The sequence below is a fragment of the Condylura cristata genome, unplaced genomic scaffold (assembly GCF_000260355.1).
Source record: "Condylura cristata isolate star-nosed mole 26May11 unplaced genomic scaffold, ConCri1.0 scaffold00034, whole genome shotgun sequence".
NCBI lineage: Eukaryota > Metazoa > Chordata > Mammalia > Eulipotyphla > Talpidae > Condylura > Condylura cristata.
Genome location: NW_004567135.1, coordinates 9,900,167 through 9,918,025, shown reverse-complemented (window position 1 = coordinate 9,918,025; position 17,859 = coordinate 9,900,167). Strand labels below are relative to the sequence as shown.

Sequence of the window (17,859 nt, the reverse complement as noted above, 5' to 3'; positions counted from 1 at the left end):
TTGTTTACTTTGTGCAGCGCCACTTGGCTTTTCCCCCACTCCCTATGCAATTCGTACATTGCATTTGAGAAAGAAGAAAATGAAATGTGATAAGGTTGTTACTGTGTTTTGTCCAGCAGGCAACAAACGTATTGCTGTTTTTCAGATCCATCTGTCTAGCAGGCATACAATAATGCCAAGAAGTGCTGTTGTGCTTGACTGCAGCAAACAAATATAGCAGAAGTACTTTGAGGCACCAGACCTCAAAGGCTCAGAATGGAGTGTGAGCTGTCAATTTCAACACTTGAGTGTCTGTCCAGGCAGGCATGCAGAGAGCTGAAAGCCACCATTTTTGCCCATGGCCAACTGCCTATGTAGTTTTTTCCCTTAGATTAAATGTAGCGTCTCTCAGCTTACCTGCTCAAACAAAGGTGTGAACCTCTCTTCACTCTCTTTTGCTTTATTTCCCCAACCATGCCTGCTCTTTTTCCCCTCATCATTTCTCATTCCTCATTGTTTAATCTGGCCCTGTAACTTTACTGTGTGTTATGGAAGCCAGTTAGCCATTTCATTTACACATACTCATAACTAACCCCTACATTTTTCACTGAAACACAGTAACTGATTTCTTGTGATGAGGCAAGTGACAACCAAGAACTGAATTGGAAATGCTTCCCCATCTTTATTAGCTCTTAAGAGCAAGAAAGAAGATTTGGAACACGTACTTGCTCCTAACATTTCTGAATCCAGCAGAGTAGGTGACTCTTCATTCTAGTTGTCTCACTTTCTCACATCTGCCTGTCCCTCTGGGAGCACACTAGACTTAACCTTTTTTTGCTGAGCTTGTAGTAGTTTCTTCACCTCCTAATAGCTTTCTCTGCACTCCGTGACCATTTGTCCACACTGTCTTTATTTCTTTATACTGGTCTGCCTGCCTTTTGGTGAATGACCTTGTTTGCATGTATCTAAAATGTCTACAAGTATCTCAGCAAGTACCTGAAATGCCTACAACCTTAACATTTTTCATCAGCACATGCACAGATAAACTCAGCAGATTTCCTTCCCCACCTAGTAGCAAAGCCCCCAACATTCTGCTCTCTGTATCCCTTAGATTTATTTTAAATAGCATTTATGCTCTGTATGAGATAGGAGCACTTGTAACTGATTGAAAACTAAATAGGCAAAATGCTATTGGCACTGTCATCCAGACATCAAGATTCATCTTGTTTTTAACCATTTTCTGTCTCACAATTTTGACTATAAAGAATTGTTTTCTCTTCATGTCTGGATCAAGAAGTAGGGGATGTTTTGTTTTGCTGGGATGGTATTCATGCTTACAGAAAAATTGGCAACAGATTTCTGAACTGTAAAACTAAGAGGAAATGATCATATTATACAAAAAAGTGACTTCCATTTATCTTTATAGCCCTTTGTAGCTTCCTACACTTTAACAGACTACAAAGTTCTTTAAATCTGACACCTTTGGAGTTTATACTTTTAGCACCAGATAGTTCTGTTAATAATAAAATTTCTGGTTATTCATCTCAGTGACTTAGTGATCCCTGGATCTGAACTCTAATGGTAGCTAAGTATTTATATTACCCCTCATTTACTCAGTGTTATGGGGGGAAATTGTTCACATGTGGAAGAACAGTAAGGCGATGTTATTTGGGATCATTGTGATAAGTAGAAACCACTGCAGAGACTGTGCAGCAGGAGAGAGAGATTGTGCTCCACTCTGAATATAACAAGGAAAAATAAGACTTTATAGACAAGGAGCAGGCTAGGGGGTTAACCAATGGACACTTACTAACAGGAGCATCAAGGCTAAGGGGAATTCTGGCTAGACCAACCTGACAAAATTATGTATGTAGGCCAGAAAGATCAGACATCAGCTGGAGGATGGTAGATGATGAGGTGCCTATAATCATATATTCAGGGTGATCAGATATTGAGGATGGATAATTCTTGATATGCCAGCTGACCAGAATTCCTGCAGGAATTGGACCATGTAGAGAGGACGGACCATGGGAACCCAGAGGGCAGGCTTGTTGAGGAGAATTTCAAAGAGCCTGACTGAAATTCGGTCAAGAAAATAAGAGAATGAAGTTTATTTGATATAAGTGATTTCTTAGTCAAAATATTTCTCTAGTTAAGCAAATAATAATAGGTCATCTACAAGGGATGTTGAGGAAGGAATCCTGCTTAGTATAGAACTAATTTTCTAAGGACTTAGTATTATTTTTGTTATACATGGTGTCACTCTAGATTTTATTTGCTTGTTTTTGTCCTGATTTTAATTTTTGCTTTGGAAAATACGTGTAGAGCAGTCACAATCTATGAAATAGAATGCATGAATAGTAGTACAAAGAGGGTTTAGGGTTTGGAAGGCTGAGTTTCTTGCGTTTAACTTTAGGTTATCTTTTAATTTTTTTCTTGAAATTTTAGCAGTTCATTGACTTACCCCAAAAAGAAAGGCAGACAGACACATTATAGCAGAAGTTTTCTGAATGACTGTAGCCCTCCAGCAAACCACAAAATCTAAAGCTAACACAAGTTTCCAGATTCTCAATAATAACAAAGTCTGTTGTTTGTTGGAAATTATATCAGAGTATTTTACAAATTGCTCTGAACTTGTAGCTTCTTTACAGGTTTGTTATGTGGGTGCAGACATGTTCGTCATGTTTCTGCCCAGTGTATCTCTCACAGACAGATAAGATGAGGACTGTTTTTGAATGTTTATTTTCTCTATTTGCTAAGATAATAAAATTTAAATCTTCATAAAGATTTAAGATGACTAAGGACTGAAACATTTATCCTTCTGTTTGTGGTTCACCTGAGAAGGCTTAATTAAGAGGTTTGAGCTCAGAACCATTAAGAATTTTTAAAAAGTACTGAACGTCATTAACTTTATATATGAAGACTAAGTCAACTTCAAGTCAAGACAAAGAGATTTAATTAAAGATTTAGGGTTTGCACCTTACACTAATGAGAATGGTATATATTAAAAATAAAAAAGCAACAACAAATGCTGGCAAGGATGTGGAGAAAAAAGAACTCTCCTGCACTGTAGGTGGGAATGCAAACTTGTCCAACCACAATGAAGAGCTGTGTGGAGCTTCCTCAAACTGCTGAAAATGGAGCTGCCAAATGACCCAGCAATTCCACTTCTAGGAATCTACCCAAAAGACATAAAAAGATTAATTCAAAAGGATACCTGCACCCCTGTGTTTACTGCAGCACTGTTTATAATAAGATATGGAAACAGGCCAAATGCCCAGATGACTGGATCAAGAAGATATGATATATATACACACAATGGAATATTATTCATCAGTGAAAAAGCTCATTCCATTCACAGCAATATGGATGGAGCTAGAAGAAGTTAGAAGGAAAAAAAAAAACCTTGGATGGTTTCACTTACAGGAGGAATATAGGGGAACCAAATAAGGGATCAGGGGAAAAATAATAACAATAACTAATAGGCCAGAATTTACAAGCAGATATAAATCAGCGAGACCTTCCAGAGGGGAAGGAGAGGGATCAAAACAGGAGAGGGACAAGTAGAAGGGACTGTAGTGATGGTCACAGAGATGGTGGGAATTCTACAGGGACTGCTTCTGAGAGGAGAGAGCAAACATTATACAAAAGTGAACAATGATGTAAAACATATATAAACAAGTTTTTCAATTTAGAGTTTGCCTGAAGTAAACTTCAAAATTAAAGTTAAAACAAAGATAAAGCACAAATTGACACATTTTAATTCTTACATACATTCAACGAGTTTTCATGCTTGTTTTTATTTCTGATGTAGAGTAGGACCGTATCTTACTCATAATATTCCCATCAACTAAAACTGGCTGTAGCATGGCACATAGGCTTCACTAAATGTTAAGAGAATTATTTAATTTATTAATTTTAATATTTGTGGATTTGATATGCAGTATGCCTAGCTAATGTAGCAAAAAATATTGTGTGGATTTACTGTACTTTTTTCAAAGAAATCTCATTCACAATATAACTGCATTTAGGTGAGAATATATCACAGAACTCCCAACCCTTGTGAAGAGACTATACTCACTTTTATTATTGACCAAGAAGCTAACTTAGTTTTTGGTTTTTTTCTAAGGGGGGGAGACTTTGAAGCCAGATTGATGCATTATTCTCTTAACTCCTTTACTGGCTTTTCAGAGGCCCTCAGCTGGGGCCTCTGAACCAAAATACCTTTAAGCAAACAAGCTCTCTGGAAAGTTAATCTATTATTCTGGAACTTTCTCATGTTCCTATGTTGGGGGACATCAGTATAAGGATAGCCTGATGAAGAAATTATACTAGCATTTATGCAGTTAATACATGGACAGTTTAACATGCCTCAGAAAATTTTAGTGGGAAAAAGAAAAAAAAGAATTTGTAGCCAATTCAGGCAATGAGTTTGCTTCATTGCTTCATTCATCTTCAGTTACTGTCTGTATCAAACACTACAGAAGCAACTCATCTGTCTTCCAAAAGACCTTCAGTTATCCGACCTTAATTTAGTGGAAAGGAGGTTAAAATACCTTCAGAAGATCTCTGTCCTTTGTCACCATATACCATCAAATACTGACCTCTGAAACCAATTAAGCATCTAAACATAAGCAAATAAATCCTCCCCAAAAGAAATAATGCTCCCAGTAAATCAACAAAAAAAACTCTTAAACCTTTTTATAATTTAAATTCTTTTCCTTAACAACTGGCAAATATAGAACTGGGGAAATTTTGCCTTTTGGGCATTCTATTTGATACAGTAAAGGTAATCTTGACAAGTTCATTTTTTTCTTTTTTTAAAATAAGTTTATTTTTATATCATTTTGTACATTTTTTCATCTCAGTTGTAATCCCCATGGGTTTCCCATCACCGAGTCACCCATGTGCCATCACCATAGTCCCGTGCACTTCCCATCCCCCGTTTTTGATCCCATTCCCCACTCAACAAGTTCATTTTTAAAGATCTTCTCTGTGCCAAAAAAAGATATATAACTGGAGCTCTACACAGCTATGGAACTAATGTGACCTTACCGTATTTCTGGTAGTTTTTGTTAGACTCCTTGCCAATGTACAGAAGTAGCATATAGACCAAAGACATAACTTGCAGACCCTGTAGGACATCCTCTATTTGGCAAATGTCCCTCTTCCCTCTTGAGATAAAGCAGTGACAGTTCTACCTTGTGGTAAACACAGTTGCTTTTCTAAGTGACTGTCCCAGTTAGAGAAGCAGAAAAGAGATAAGAGCATTTCCCTCATGATTGACATGGCTGATGTGTCCCAGAGAGACTAAGGTCAATTTTTTTTTTAACTGATGGATCTGATTGGGCACTTTCCTATTTGGGCGGTTTCACATAGTTCTACAGAGTAAGTGGCTATAGTTAAAAAACAAAAGCCTGTTTAACACGGAGAGAAAAGAGACATCTTTAGCCATTGTATAGAGTGCAAAGAAAAAAGACTTATCATTTAAGTTTTCACTTGGACTTCAAAAATTGCAGGGTACAAAACATTATATATAGTTTTTAACCACTTAACACCTCAACTTGAAATGTGTTTAAATTAGTCTGGAACCTTAAAAGTCCATAGCAATGAATTAAATTCTAAATCCTATTTTACTACAAGAAAGTTCTCTTTCCCTTTACTACCACTGATTACATTGGGCCCTTCTCGGTGACCATTTATTTCTGAGTTACTTTTCCAGTCCAAACAGTAACCCCTGAGCAATCATTCCTGAAGCCCAGATGTGATAGCCCCCCATCCCCATCCCCCCCCCACACACACACACAGGCAACGGGGTTAAGTTGCACAACCCAATAAAAGAAATCCCAACAGTGATTTTGTTAACCAGTGTCTGTGAAAAGAATAGAGGAGGCTAAGATATATATTAAAAAAAAAAAAAAAGATGAAATGGGGCTGCATTACTTGAAGGTGTGGGGCAGGAGTAGTGAAACCATGACTGTGGTCTTCTTATTGAAGGACAAAATGTAGGTGCATTGAAATATTGCACTCTAATATTTTCTCTAAATTTTCTATAGTGAATAAGCATTTGTGGTGAGAAATAAAATACAATTCTTTTTGAGAAATTGGTAGCAAAAGCTGTCCAATTTCCCCCACATTCCGTATCTCCAAACTCGAAACAGTCTCTGGTTGACAGTATTGATGTGCCTATAATAGGTAGGAAATGCCAGCCCAAGTGGTACCATGATCCTGCCAGGTAGGGGTCTCTTACAGAGCCCTAGAAGCCTTCCCAGCAAGACCAAAGTGTTTTTACTTTTAGAGTTTTGTGTGTTTGTGTGTGTGTGTAAAAAGTGAAAATAATGCTAAATTGATTCCTCTTTTCCGGTTCGTTTAGTCAGGCTCCTCCACCTAAACTATTTTTTACTAGATAGGCCTAAATCCTAATCTTTTTTGTAAACTAAGATTGTTTTAGCCACTAAGACCTGCCTTTTCATTATTTCATGGAAATATTATTAGAAACAAAGGAAATATTTCTAAATTTCCAGGCACAGTTCTGATGATATAATGTTAACTGGACAAATGTGTATCAGGGGAAGGTGAAGTATAATACTGCTTTAAAAGACCTGGAGGAAAGTCATCAAAATGTTGCAGGTGTTTACTTCTCAAACACCTCCGAGCTATTTTATGATTTCTTTTCTTCTCTCCATATTGTTCTTTATAAAATACATATTATTGCCCCTTCCTGGTGGCAAAATGGGTTAAAACAGCACAATGGAGCTATCTGCAGGCACTGTAGCACATCATGAATTCGATCCCCCGCCAGGGACCTCTGACCCACACAGCACAGCAGACCTCGGCTGTCTCCCCACTGCCCTCCTCAGCAGTGTGTTTCAGTGGATCTGCCTGTCCTGCTCCCCACTCTTGTCTCTGGTGAATCCTCTCGCCACCCCTCCCCCACCTCTGGCCTGTAGCCCAGTTCTTGTATGCATAAATAAAGAAATCTTTTTTTAAAAAATATGTATTGTTTCCATAATAAAAATATAAAATGTTAATTCATTTAAATTGTTGCAAAGAAATAAAAGAAGAGGCAGGAGCCTCTGGGGAGACCAGAGAGAAATGACGGTCGGTCGCTGTTGGAAGCAATAGCAGGCCCTGTTTGTGGTGACCTGAAGATTACTGAGCTCCTTAGTCATTCCGTGGGTCAGAGGGGTCCCGCTGATGAAAACTGCCAGCCTAGTGACATGCAACAGGTGCAGACTTCTGCCCTGTAAGCTCTGGGAACATTTTGAGATTTGCCAGCATTTTGGCAGGGTTTTGCAGCTCTCACAGCTGCTGTGTGTCAAGCAGATGCTGCTCTAACATTTCAGCGTTCTGAGATGTGAGCTCTGGCCCAAATCTTTCTAAACACACCAGGCTTTGACCAGCTACCATGTACCTGGCCAGAGTAGTGTCACAAGAGCTGACGAATGAAATTCTGAGACATAAGTCATCTGGCATTTAGTCTGCTTCCTGAGAGTCAAAGGGATACTCATCCAGGCTAAAAGGAAGAGAAAAATAAAATTAAAGCAGGTCTGTTTGTCAAGAAAAACAAGACCAATGCTACAATTAAGAGAGTTTCAGAGAGTCCTTGGCTGTAAGGCTGGTGTCTATTGTTTTTTTTCAGGATGTAGCAATTGCTGTTTTTAAAAGAATTATCAAATAGCTTCTGTGTAATGAATGAGAGTAGCTTAGGCCAGGATGAGGTGGATTTAGAAATGAGTTCCTCATCACATCTCTTGGCCAAGAAAAACATCCACCTTCTCCAGAGACAGAATTTTTCTTCTATTCTAGGAGGTAGGAACACATGAAGTGTATGTTGTCCAGACATTCAGATGACCATACTTCTGTAGCAATTCTTTGTAATCTACTCATAAATAAATGGAAAAAGAAATTGTGAGGTAACTGGAATCTTTCTGTATCAGGAATGTCATCTCTGTAAAAACAAGTTAGTCCTGAGCCTAATCCTCTGCCCCGGACTCTCAGTCTTGTGTTGATGCCCCAAGCCGACATTCCCTCTCTTCCTAAGGATGGTGGTTGGGTGTGACAGTGTAAATCTGTAAGTGTGTGGAACAATTTCTTTTCATAATCCTAAAGATTTAAATAGCAATTGGAAGAGCTTTAGTCTTTGGTCAGTTTGTTGTTGTTGTTGTTTTGTTTCTGTTTTTGTTTTTTGACTTGGGAGGCATGAAAACATTGGAACTTATTGTTGCAGCTCAATCTTCACTTTTTTCATTTTTTCATCTCAGATCATCCAGCCCCTCTTAGAACTTGACCAAAATAGAAGCAAATTAAAGTTGTATATTGGACACCTGACAGCCCTCTGCCACGACCGCGACCCTCTGATCCTTCGTGGGCTCACTCCTCCAGCTTCCTATGACGTGGACGATGACCAGGCAGCTTGGGAGAATGAGCTGCAGAAGATGACCCAGGAGCAGGTAAGGCTCTCACTTGAACTTGAAAAACTCTTAGCTTGAATTTTCTTTTCTTGGTCTCACCCTGAGGGTGTTTTTTCCCCTAGGAAAGACAGTTTTAAGTCCATATGGGTATGTGATTATATGGACTTTTTTGAAAAGGATATGCCTGTATGGACTTTTTTGAGAATTTCTGCAAGTTTGAGTAAATGAAACTTTGTATTCATTGATAGTCTCTCCAATCATCAAAACCATTCTGCTCACTTACACGAACTGTTAATATTATCATATTTCCCCTTGCTTGAGAATGTGCTTCAGTTACTGAAACTATTATTTGAGGTACATGAAATTGCATTTTCAGTATACCCTGGGAAACCAATGTCTTAGCTCATTTGCAAGGGGATTAAGCCACCTTCTATAGCTTCTCCATAGCTGCTAAAGACTACTAGCCAGTTTTCTTACACCTCCCTCACTCCAAAGAAGAACTAAGAGGATAATGTAGCCTATTGAGGAAGATGATTTCTGGTAATACAAAAATGATTTGATTTCAGTTCTTAAAGTCCAATAAACACAAAATATGAATCGCCGCCCAATAGGCATGTTGGCTTATTGTGTATGTGTTTGTGTTACTTGTGTCTTGTGTAGGGGAAGTAATGTTTTCTGCTGAATTTGTGTTAGTCAGCTCTATGTCCAGTGCATTTTACTGCCACTGTGTTCCCCATACTACCCCATGAGAAAAGGACAATGGACTTTTCTCTTTTTCAGTGCCATTACCCTGTGCCAAGAACAGTACCTGGCACATAGTACCTATCCAATAAGTACTTGTCAACAGTGCTTAGCATTTGCTCAATAAATATTAATTGAAATAAGAGAGAAAAGAACAAAGATTAAGATAAAATTCATAGTCCTTAGCATATCATACAGGGACTTCGTTCATTTGGTCTAATTATTAAACACATTTCTCTTTTCATACTATCTGTGAAGCATTCCTAGCTACTTACAGGGTTTTTTTAACTGTTAAACTACTGAAGTAGTTAAACTTCCATCCTTTTGCTCCTGCCCGTCATTATTACAGTAGCCCTTCCCTACCGCCTTCCCTTGTTTCCCTAGGAAATACCTAACTAGGCATCTGGGTTTTTTAACTTCGCTTACCAATTACTTTTCTGTGTATTCTTTCCCAAACTTCTAGACAGAATGTGCCAGTCCCTCGTTAGGGGATCTTTAGTAATTATAACAATTATATTGGCTTTCAGCCTCCCATCCTAGGTGCCTATTGAGGGCAGGAAACGTCACAGTGAGCACCTTGTCAGGTGTTTGGCACTTGCTCAGCAGCTGTGAAGGAGCAGGTGCATTCTAGTGAGTCCTGCTGTTATTTTGTATTCAGTATTTGTGGTTCTTACTTCTCCAACTAGATGGTAAGTTTCTTCACAACCGCAACCATGAATTACTGTTTCTAAAGTACCTGGTACAATATTATGCGTATAGAAAATGTTTAGTATGAACTTAGTCGATTATTTAACTACCAAAGGCAGTTTCTTCAGGGCCTTTCAATAGCTTTTGGTATCTGACAGTTGATGTCAGTAACCAGCCAGCCTCTGCACCCAGAGTGTCAGAGTATAATGATATTATGCACAACATGGCTGGCTAACACTAAGAAAAATATTTTATGAAGTTCAGCTTCAGTTCTGAACAACTTCTTTGTTTATGAAGATCACATGTTTAATCACTCTATGTTACCTTCCAGAAGCACAGCACATAATTGGGATTCCAGGTACAGGCCTCCCACGTAACACTATTGCATGCACCATCTCCTGCTATATGAGGTACCCTTGGTCTCTTGTCAAGTCTTCATGCCAACTCTTGGGCGGGAAGCCTTGTAGTGTCTCCATGAATCTGGCATTGACACTAGCACGTAGAACTAACTCTACTCCGTAGTTGTTACTGGTTATTAAGTCAAGTATTTGACAACTTCATAAAAGTTGTTGGAAATTTGGGCCCTCCTTGGTGGCACAGCAGGTTAAAGCACAGCACTATGAAGCTGCCTGCAGCCAATGCAGTAGGAGTTCGATCCCCGGTCAGGATGGTGACCCACATGGCACAGCAGACCTTTCCTGTCTCGCCTGCTGCTCCCCTCAGCATTGTGTTTCAGTGGATCTGCCCATTCTGCTCCCCATTCTATCTCTGGTGAGTCCTCTCACCCCCCTTCACCTCTGGCCTGTACCCCAGTTCTCGTATGCATGAATGCATGAATAAATTAATTAAAAGAAAAAAATTGTTGGGAATTTTCAACTAAAACTTTTCTGACAGCTGGTTTTTCCCTTTATTATAAATGCAAGTTGTTGGGTTTTACATTTTCAAACTTATTTTATAGAACTTAAGGAGTTGGACCTTCACGTGTTTAGGACAGAGAACCGTCAGTCGACTTTTCACATAAATGCACGATCTGCAGAGGTCACACTGAACATACATTTCCTTAGTTTCAGAAAGGTGCAGCCAGGTAGGATGCTGCAGACATGTGCAGGTGCAGATGCTGGAAAGACCACCCTTGTGTGTGGTCGTGCTCATGGCTGCAAATGATTCTACTCGACTTACAATGAGGGGAGAAAACAGTTCTAAGTCTCCAGTGACTCTCACTCCTACACTGCTGTGCTGTTAACATGATCCCCGCAACAAGAAGCTTTAACTTTGCAGCCTGTGCAGTGGCTCATACAGTTGTCGGGACAATAGTGTTCTTGAGTCAGAGTGTCTTGGTTTGGAGACATTTTATGTATTGTGACTTTATACACATTGACCAGGTCAGAGAGTCACCACAGACTGAGTAGCTTTGGGTTTGACTACTCACAATTTTCAGTTTGTAGGGGATGGGTATGTGCAAGCTACGTCTTTAAGGCTTCAGTATTTGGGTCCTATTCCTTTTGTTTGCTGTCTCTTGTTTTTTTACCAAGCATATATTGTTCAAATAATGAATTTAACCTCTACTTGCAATCTTGTCAAAGTTCCAGTAATTCAGTAAATTTGGACCGAATCACATTTATGCTCAAAAAAAGTTTGCTTTTAGCTATCTGTTATACATGAAAGAACAGTTAGTATTTTGTCTCTTTGAGATAACTTTTTTCTAGTTTTCATTATATATTTTTACTTATTACCACACAAAATTAGAAATGAGATTCGTGGTATTGTATTTGTTCAGCTTTAAGGTTAAGCAGGAGTTTGTTTCAGAAGGACAAAATGAGTAATCGGATACTTGGTTCTAAGTCTCACAGTGCTCTAAATTGAATGACTGGTTCTGATTGCTTTACAGAGAAGGTAGAGGATATCCATTCCTCCTTCTGCATTCCCATCTCCATGATTCTAAAAATCAAGGGAAAATGAAGTTAAAGGTCAATAAGGTAAAGTCAGGAGTGAGCTCTCAGGCACAGTCTTTAGAATTATGACATTAGTTACGCACTTTGTAATCTCCTTCAAGATTAAAATAAACCAGAGGCAGTAAAAACTCACACTTTCTAGTCCTAAAATCTGAAAGAAGTTTTTCCCCAGTTGTATTGAGGTAGATTCAATCAATACTATATAACACTGTATGATATTATGGGTATACAGTGTGTTGATTTGATACATTTATATATTACAAAATGATTGTGACCACAGATTAGCTAGTACCTCCACTCCATCATGTAATTACTTTTTTATTATTATGGTGAGAACATTTAAGGTCTTTTCCTTCACCATCATCCAAATGTATAAAGAGTAATATTAGCTGTAACCAGCATCTGTACATTAGGTCCCAGGAATATGTTAATCTTACCACTGAAGTTTGTGTCCTGTGGATAATAATGTCCCCACTTCCCATACTCCCTAACCTCTGTCACCTTGTAACAGCCACTTTGCTTTCTCTGAGCTTAGCTTTTTCAGATTCCTCATATAAATAATATCATAAAGTATTTATCTTTATCTGACTGACTTCACTGAGCCCTCAGATTTCATACAAATTGTTGCAAATAGAAAGATTTCCTGCTTTCTCATAGTTAAATAATACTCCATTACACACACACACACACACACACACGCACACACACACCATCATGCCTCACTTAGCATTTCAGTCAGTAGGGCCTCCTTGGTGGCACAAGGGGTTAAAGTGTAGCACTATAAAGCTGTCTGCAGCCACTACAATACAAGTTCAATCCCCAGCCAGGGAGCTGACCCACATGGCACAGCAGAACTCTCCTGTCTCGCCTACTGCTCTCCTCAGCAGTGTATTTCACTTGATCTGCCTGTTCTCCTCCCCACTCTGTCTGGTAAATCTTCTCACCCCCGGATGTCTATGGCCAGTACCCCAGTACTTGTCACATCAAGTACTGGGGTACTTTAAAAAAAATAATTTCAGTTGATAATGTATCACAGAACAACAGTTGTTCCAATAGGCTACACCACACGGCCTTGGGGTAGTAGCAGTAGGCTATAATATCTAGCTTTGATTATACTTAATGATGTTGATGCAATGACAAAATCGCCTTACAGTGCATTTCTCAAGACTGTATCCCATTGTTAAATGACACATGACTTACATGTTCTAACTAGGATAAACATAAAGACATCCACAGGCAGGGCCTCCTTGGTGGAGCAAGGGGTGAAGTCTCAGCACTAGGAAGCTATCTGCAGCCCCTGCAGCATGAGTTTAATCCCCGGCCAGGGAGCTGACCCACATGATGTGGCAGGCTTTTCCTGTCTCGCCCATTGTGCCCCTCAGCAGAGTATTTCAGTCAGTCTGCCTGTCCTTCCCACTCTGTCTCTGGTGAATCCCTTCTCACACACCTATCACCCCCGCACCTCTGGCCTACTCCCCAGCTCTTGTACACACAAATAAATATTTAAATTTTTAAAAAGATATCCATAGACACCTCATATTTAAAATTCTGTAGATCAACAACCAAGGGGAAATTTGGAAGCAAATGATTCATTATTTACAGTGGAACCTAGTGAGATTATAAACTGACTTGTGAGCAGAAACAGTGGTGAACAAGAGTCAATCAGGTAACATATTCACCATCTGTCCATTCATCTTGACAAAGACTGGGTTGTTTCCCTATCTCGTCTGTCTATTTTTAAGAAAGCTGCAGTGAATCAGGGAGTGTAGTATTTCTACAGAGCCTGAATTCAAGTCCTTTGGATGTATATTCAAAAGTGGGGTTGATGGATCCTTTTATAATTCCATTTTCAATTATTTGAGGAACCTCCATACTGTTCCATGATGGCGACACCATCTACAGTCTCACAGACAGTGCACCAGGATTCCCTTTTCTCCACATCCTTGTCAACACTTCCTCTATTCTTTCTGATACTCGCCATTCTAACAGGTGTTAGGTGATATCTCGCTGTGGGTCTGCATTTCCCTCAGTCACCTTTTTCATATCCCTGTTTGTCATTCATATGTCTTCTGGAAAACTATTTCATTCCTCTGTCCATTTTTGTTTGGTTGTTTTGCTGTTGAGATATCTAAGTTTTGATACATATTTCACATTTACCCCCTTATCAGATACCTGATTTGCACTTACTTTCTCCCCTTCTGTCGATTTCCTTTTCATTTTGTTGATTGGCTTTTTTTTTTTTTAAGATTTTATTTATTCACATAGAACTGGGGTACAGGCCAGAGATGCGGAGGGTGAGAGGATTCACCAGAGACAGAGTGGGGAGCAGAACAGGCAGATAGATGAAGTACACTGCTGAGGGGAGCAGTGGGCGGGTCAGGAGAGGTCTGCCATGTGGATCTCCTCCAGGGCAGGCGGGGATCAAACTCATGCGGAAGTGACTTTAGCTTCTTAGTGCTGTGCTTTAACCTGCTGCGCCACCAGGGAGGGCTTGATTGGCTCTTTTGTATGCAGAAGTTTTCTAAACTTAGGTCATCCCATCAAACCATTTTTGGTTTTGTTGCTTATGTATTTTGTGCCATGCCCAGGAAGTCACTATCCAGACCATTGTCAAGGAACTTTTTCCCTGTGTTTTTTTTCCCCCCTAGGATTTTACAGCTTCAGGTTTTAAGTCTTTAATTTATTTTGAGTTCATTTTTGTGAGTGGTGTGAGATGGGTCCATTTTCCTTCTTCTGTGTGTGGTTACCCAATTTCCCAGCATCGTTTATTTGAGCAGCCGTCCTTTCCTCACTGGTATTCTCCATTTCCTTCCCAGGTATGAGGTGTGCAGGGGGATATGACTAGGATTTCAGTTCTGTTCATTTGTCTATGTGTCTTTTTTTATGCTGGAACCATACTGTTTGGGTGACTGTTACTTTATTGTAGCTCAAAAATCGGGAAGCATAATGCTTCAGCTTTGTTCTTTCTCAGGGTTGCTTTGTTTATTTGGGTCTGTGATGTTGCCAGTAACATTTTAAGGGTGTTTTTTTTTTCTATTTCTGTGAAAGTTCCACTGAAATTTTAATGGGATTGCACTGAATCTATCGATGATTTTGGGTAATGTGGGCATTTTAACAATGTTAATTCTAATGACCCATGAGCACAGGAGGTTTTTCCAGTTGCATGTGTAATCTTCCATTTCTTTTCTCCAAGTCTTATAGCTTTTCGTGTACAGAACTTCCATCGTCTTCATTAAATTCACTCCTGAGTACATTATTGTTTTTTGAATGAGATTGTTTTATTTCTCTTTTTCAGATCATTTGTTGTTAGTACCTAGAAGCATAACTCTCACCTGTACAGCAGTGTTTATGCTACAACTTTATGACTTTGCTTGCTTAGCTGTAGCAGCAATTTGTTGGATGAGTCTTTAACTTTTCTGTATATAAGATCATATCACTTGCAAACAAAAAGTGATCCTTTTTCCTTTTCTATTTAAATAACTTATTTCTTTTTCTTACCTGATTATTTTGGCAAGGACTTTCAATAGTATGTTGAATGCAAGTTGTGAGAGGAGGGACCCTTGTCTTTTTCCTGATCTTAGGGGTAAAGTTTTCAACCTTTCATTACTGATTTTGATGTTGACTGTTGATTTTTCATATATCACTTTCCTTATGTTGCATTATGTCCCTTCCACACCCAATATTTTTAGCTTTTTTCTTCTAAAAGAATGTTTATTTTGAGAAATATTCTTTTTGCCTACATTTTTATAACCGTGAAAGAAATTTCATTCCCCACAGGTTCTCATAATGAATCAGATTCTAAGCATCTTCAACATCCTCCATTTTATATATATGACAAATAGTTTTCATAGACCTGTTATGTTCCTAACATCTCAATATCATAACAGCATCAATTAAAAAAAAAAACATTTTATAGGAAATCCTAAGTATTGCTGTCTAACTTGTCATATACCTGATACATTATTTATAAATCATAAATTTTCAAGTTTGGGGAAAGTATTCAGACAATAGTTCCTACATATCAGTAATCTCAAGAGGAAATTTATATGCTAAGCAATAATAGATGTAAGGACTCAGTCCCTAGCAGATAGCAGAATACAAACATTCTGTTTCTTTAAAATACAGAGTCTTATGCTGTATGGATGCCTATATGGATCTATGTTTATAGAAATTCATCAAATTATACATTTAAAGATCTTTGCATTTTGCTGTATATCAGCGATCATTTAATTAAAACAAACCCAGAAATACGCCCCACTATGAGTCTCTTTTGTACTTTTTGAAGCAATTTGACTGATAAACAGATTCCACTATGAAGCTAAAAATGGAACTTCTCCTTAGAGTACAAATCCTTTTTTTCCATTGTGAATGCCAGCCTCTCACCAGGGGCCGACCACACTGGAATGAACTTGTATCAGCCAGCCCGCTCTGTGGGTCATAGAGCTTCGGATTCCAGCTCTCTTTCCCAGCACTCAGTCCCATTTTTAATGTTCAGGGAAGTATTGTTCCAAAACTTGGCTTAGACCTTGTCCTCTCCTTAGATTCCTTCTTCCATTTGTTTTCTTGATTTTGATCAATCACTCTGGCCTTTACCACTCTCTTTTCAAGGTGGAGAATTGGGAGTGTTAATGCCGGGGCACTATTGGGCACAGAACCTGAAAGTCATCTCCCTCACTCAGGGAACGCATCAATCATCAGCCACCAGCAGGACATTTCTTTCTTCTCTACTGAATGCATCTGCACAGATTGTTGCACAACACAAGGGAGCCAAAGGGACACGGAAGCTATTGGGGGGTATGGGATAAGGGGCAGCAGGGAGAGAAAGTAAGAAAAATGGTTCTTTGTGGCGCGACATACTTTGTTCGGGTTCCCAACCTAAATGTTTCTGATCTGGTTTTCTTCTTTTTGTGGTGTTTGAGTTTGTTTCCTCAGTTCCAATGCTGAACTGTTGTCCAAAAAATTAAGAACAAAAAAAAATTGAGAACAACAACATGTGAGAGGCTGAGAGTCAAGACCAGCGCAATCCAGCATAAAGAACTGCAGACCCTGAAGATAAATAAGTGTCTGGCCTGGGACAGGACTTGAGATGGTGTGTGTATGTGAGAGAGAGAGAGAGAAAGGGGGAGAGAGTGCGTGCGTGTTAACAAATTTATTAGAACAAGCCCTATGGAGTAGCCTCACCCTCTGCTCTCACACAGTCCCATACTTTTTCCTTCCTCTGACAGCTGCTGTTAACCTTGTTTATGCAAAGAGCAGCATATCTTGCCAATTAGATGTTGGAAATCTGGCAAAGAAAAGCTGGTACCAAAAAACAAAAAGAAAAGGAGGGGGAAGAAGACAGGGAAGAACTCGCAGGCACCACGGGAGAAGACAGGGTGCTGAATGAGGACTGGCACAAGCCTGTGCTGATTTCTGATAAAATCCGCTAAAACTAAGTTGGGAAAAGAAGAGGAAATGGGGATTTGAGTATGGGGGAGATAAGCACCTTTCGCATGGCTGAAATGGCACAGATAGTAAGCATTACTCAACTCACTGCCAGCGTGAGCGTAGCCGCATGGGCAAACGAAAAGGCATACTTAAGTAGGGATAAAAACACAGGCTTTGTGCTAACTGTAGAATTATCTTGTTTGTGGAAAGAGAGAATAAAGATTGCAACCTAGTAAACCAAAGCTTTGTTGATACACAAAATCCCTCCAGCCACTTCCTTCCTTAACGTGTCGCTGAGGAGGAGGATTCTGCTGTTTGTGTTTTGTCTACGGGTCTTTCCATCCATTTCTTGACGAGCCACTCTTGATCTTCATTACCCGTGCCTACTCCTAACTGGCGCGGCTGAATAAAATTGGACATAAGATACCTACTGTCAGTTCAAGCCTCATACGTCCTCAGTTTTGCAGCAAAGAATGCTAGAATCTTATTTTAGAGCAGTTTTTATTAGCTTGATCTCGCATTGGACTCTTTAGAGTTCTAAAATGTGAATATGGTTTTCCATATTTCCTTTCATTGCAAAGTTCTGTATTCATAGAGATCTTAGTGTTTTCTAAATGTCTAATTGCATTTTCCCTTTTGTGTGAAAGTAGGGGAGAAGG

The 17,859-nt window shown here is 39.2% G+C and overlaps 1 protein-coding gene across 14 annotated transcripts in view; it reads left to right on the top strand.

Annotated features, from left to right (window-relative positions):
- The window catches only part of ERC1 (ELKS/RAB6-interacting/CAST family member 1), a 302,503-nt gene that overhangs the window by 265,715 nt on the left and 18,929 nt on the right, over window positions 1–17,859 (top strand). For 11 of the 14 annotated variants that reach the window (XM_012732452.1, XM_012732450.1, XM_004692830.2 and 8 more), the window contains one exon: window positions 8,244–8,432. In XM_012732452.1, coding sequence (XP_012587906.1) covers window positions 8,244–8,432 — 189 coding nt within the window. Of the gene's footprint in view, window positions 1–8,243; window positions 8,433–17,859 lie in introns of those variants that run through there. The other 3 variants (XM_012732457.1, XM_012732454.1, XM_012732451.1) reach the window with 1 other exon arrangement.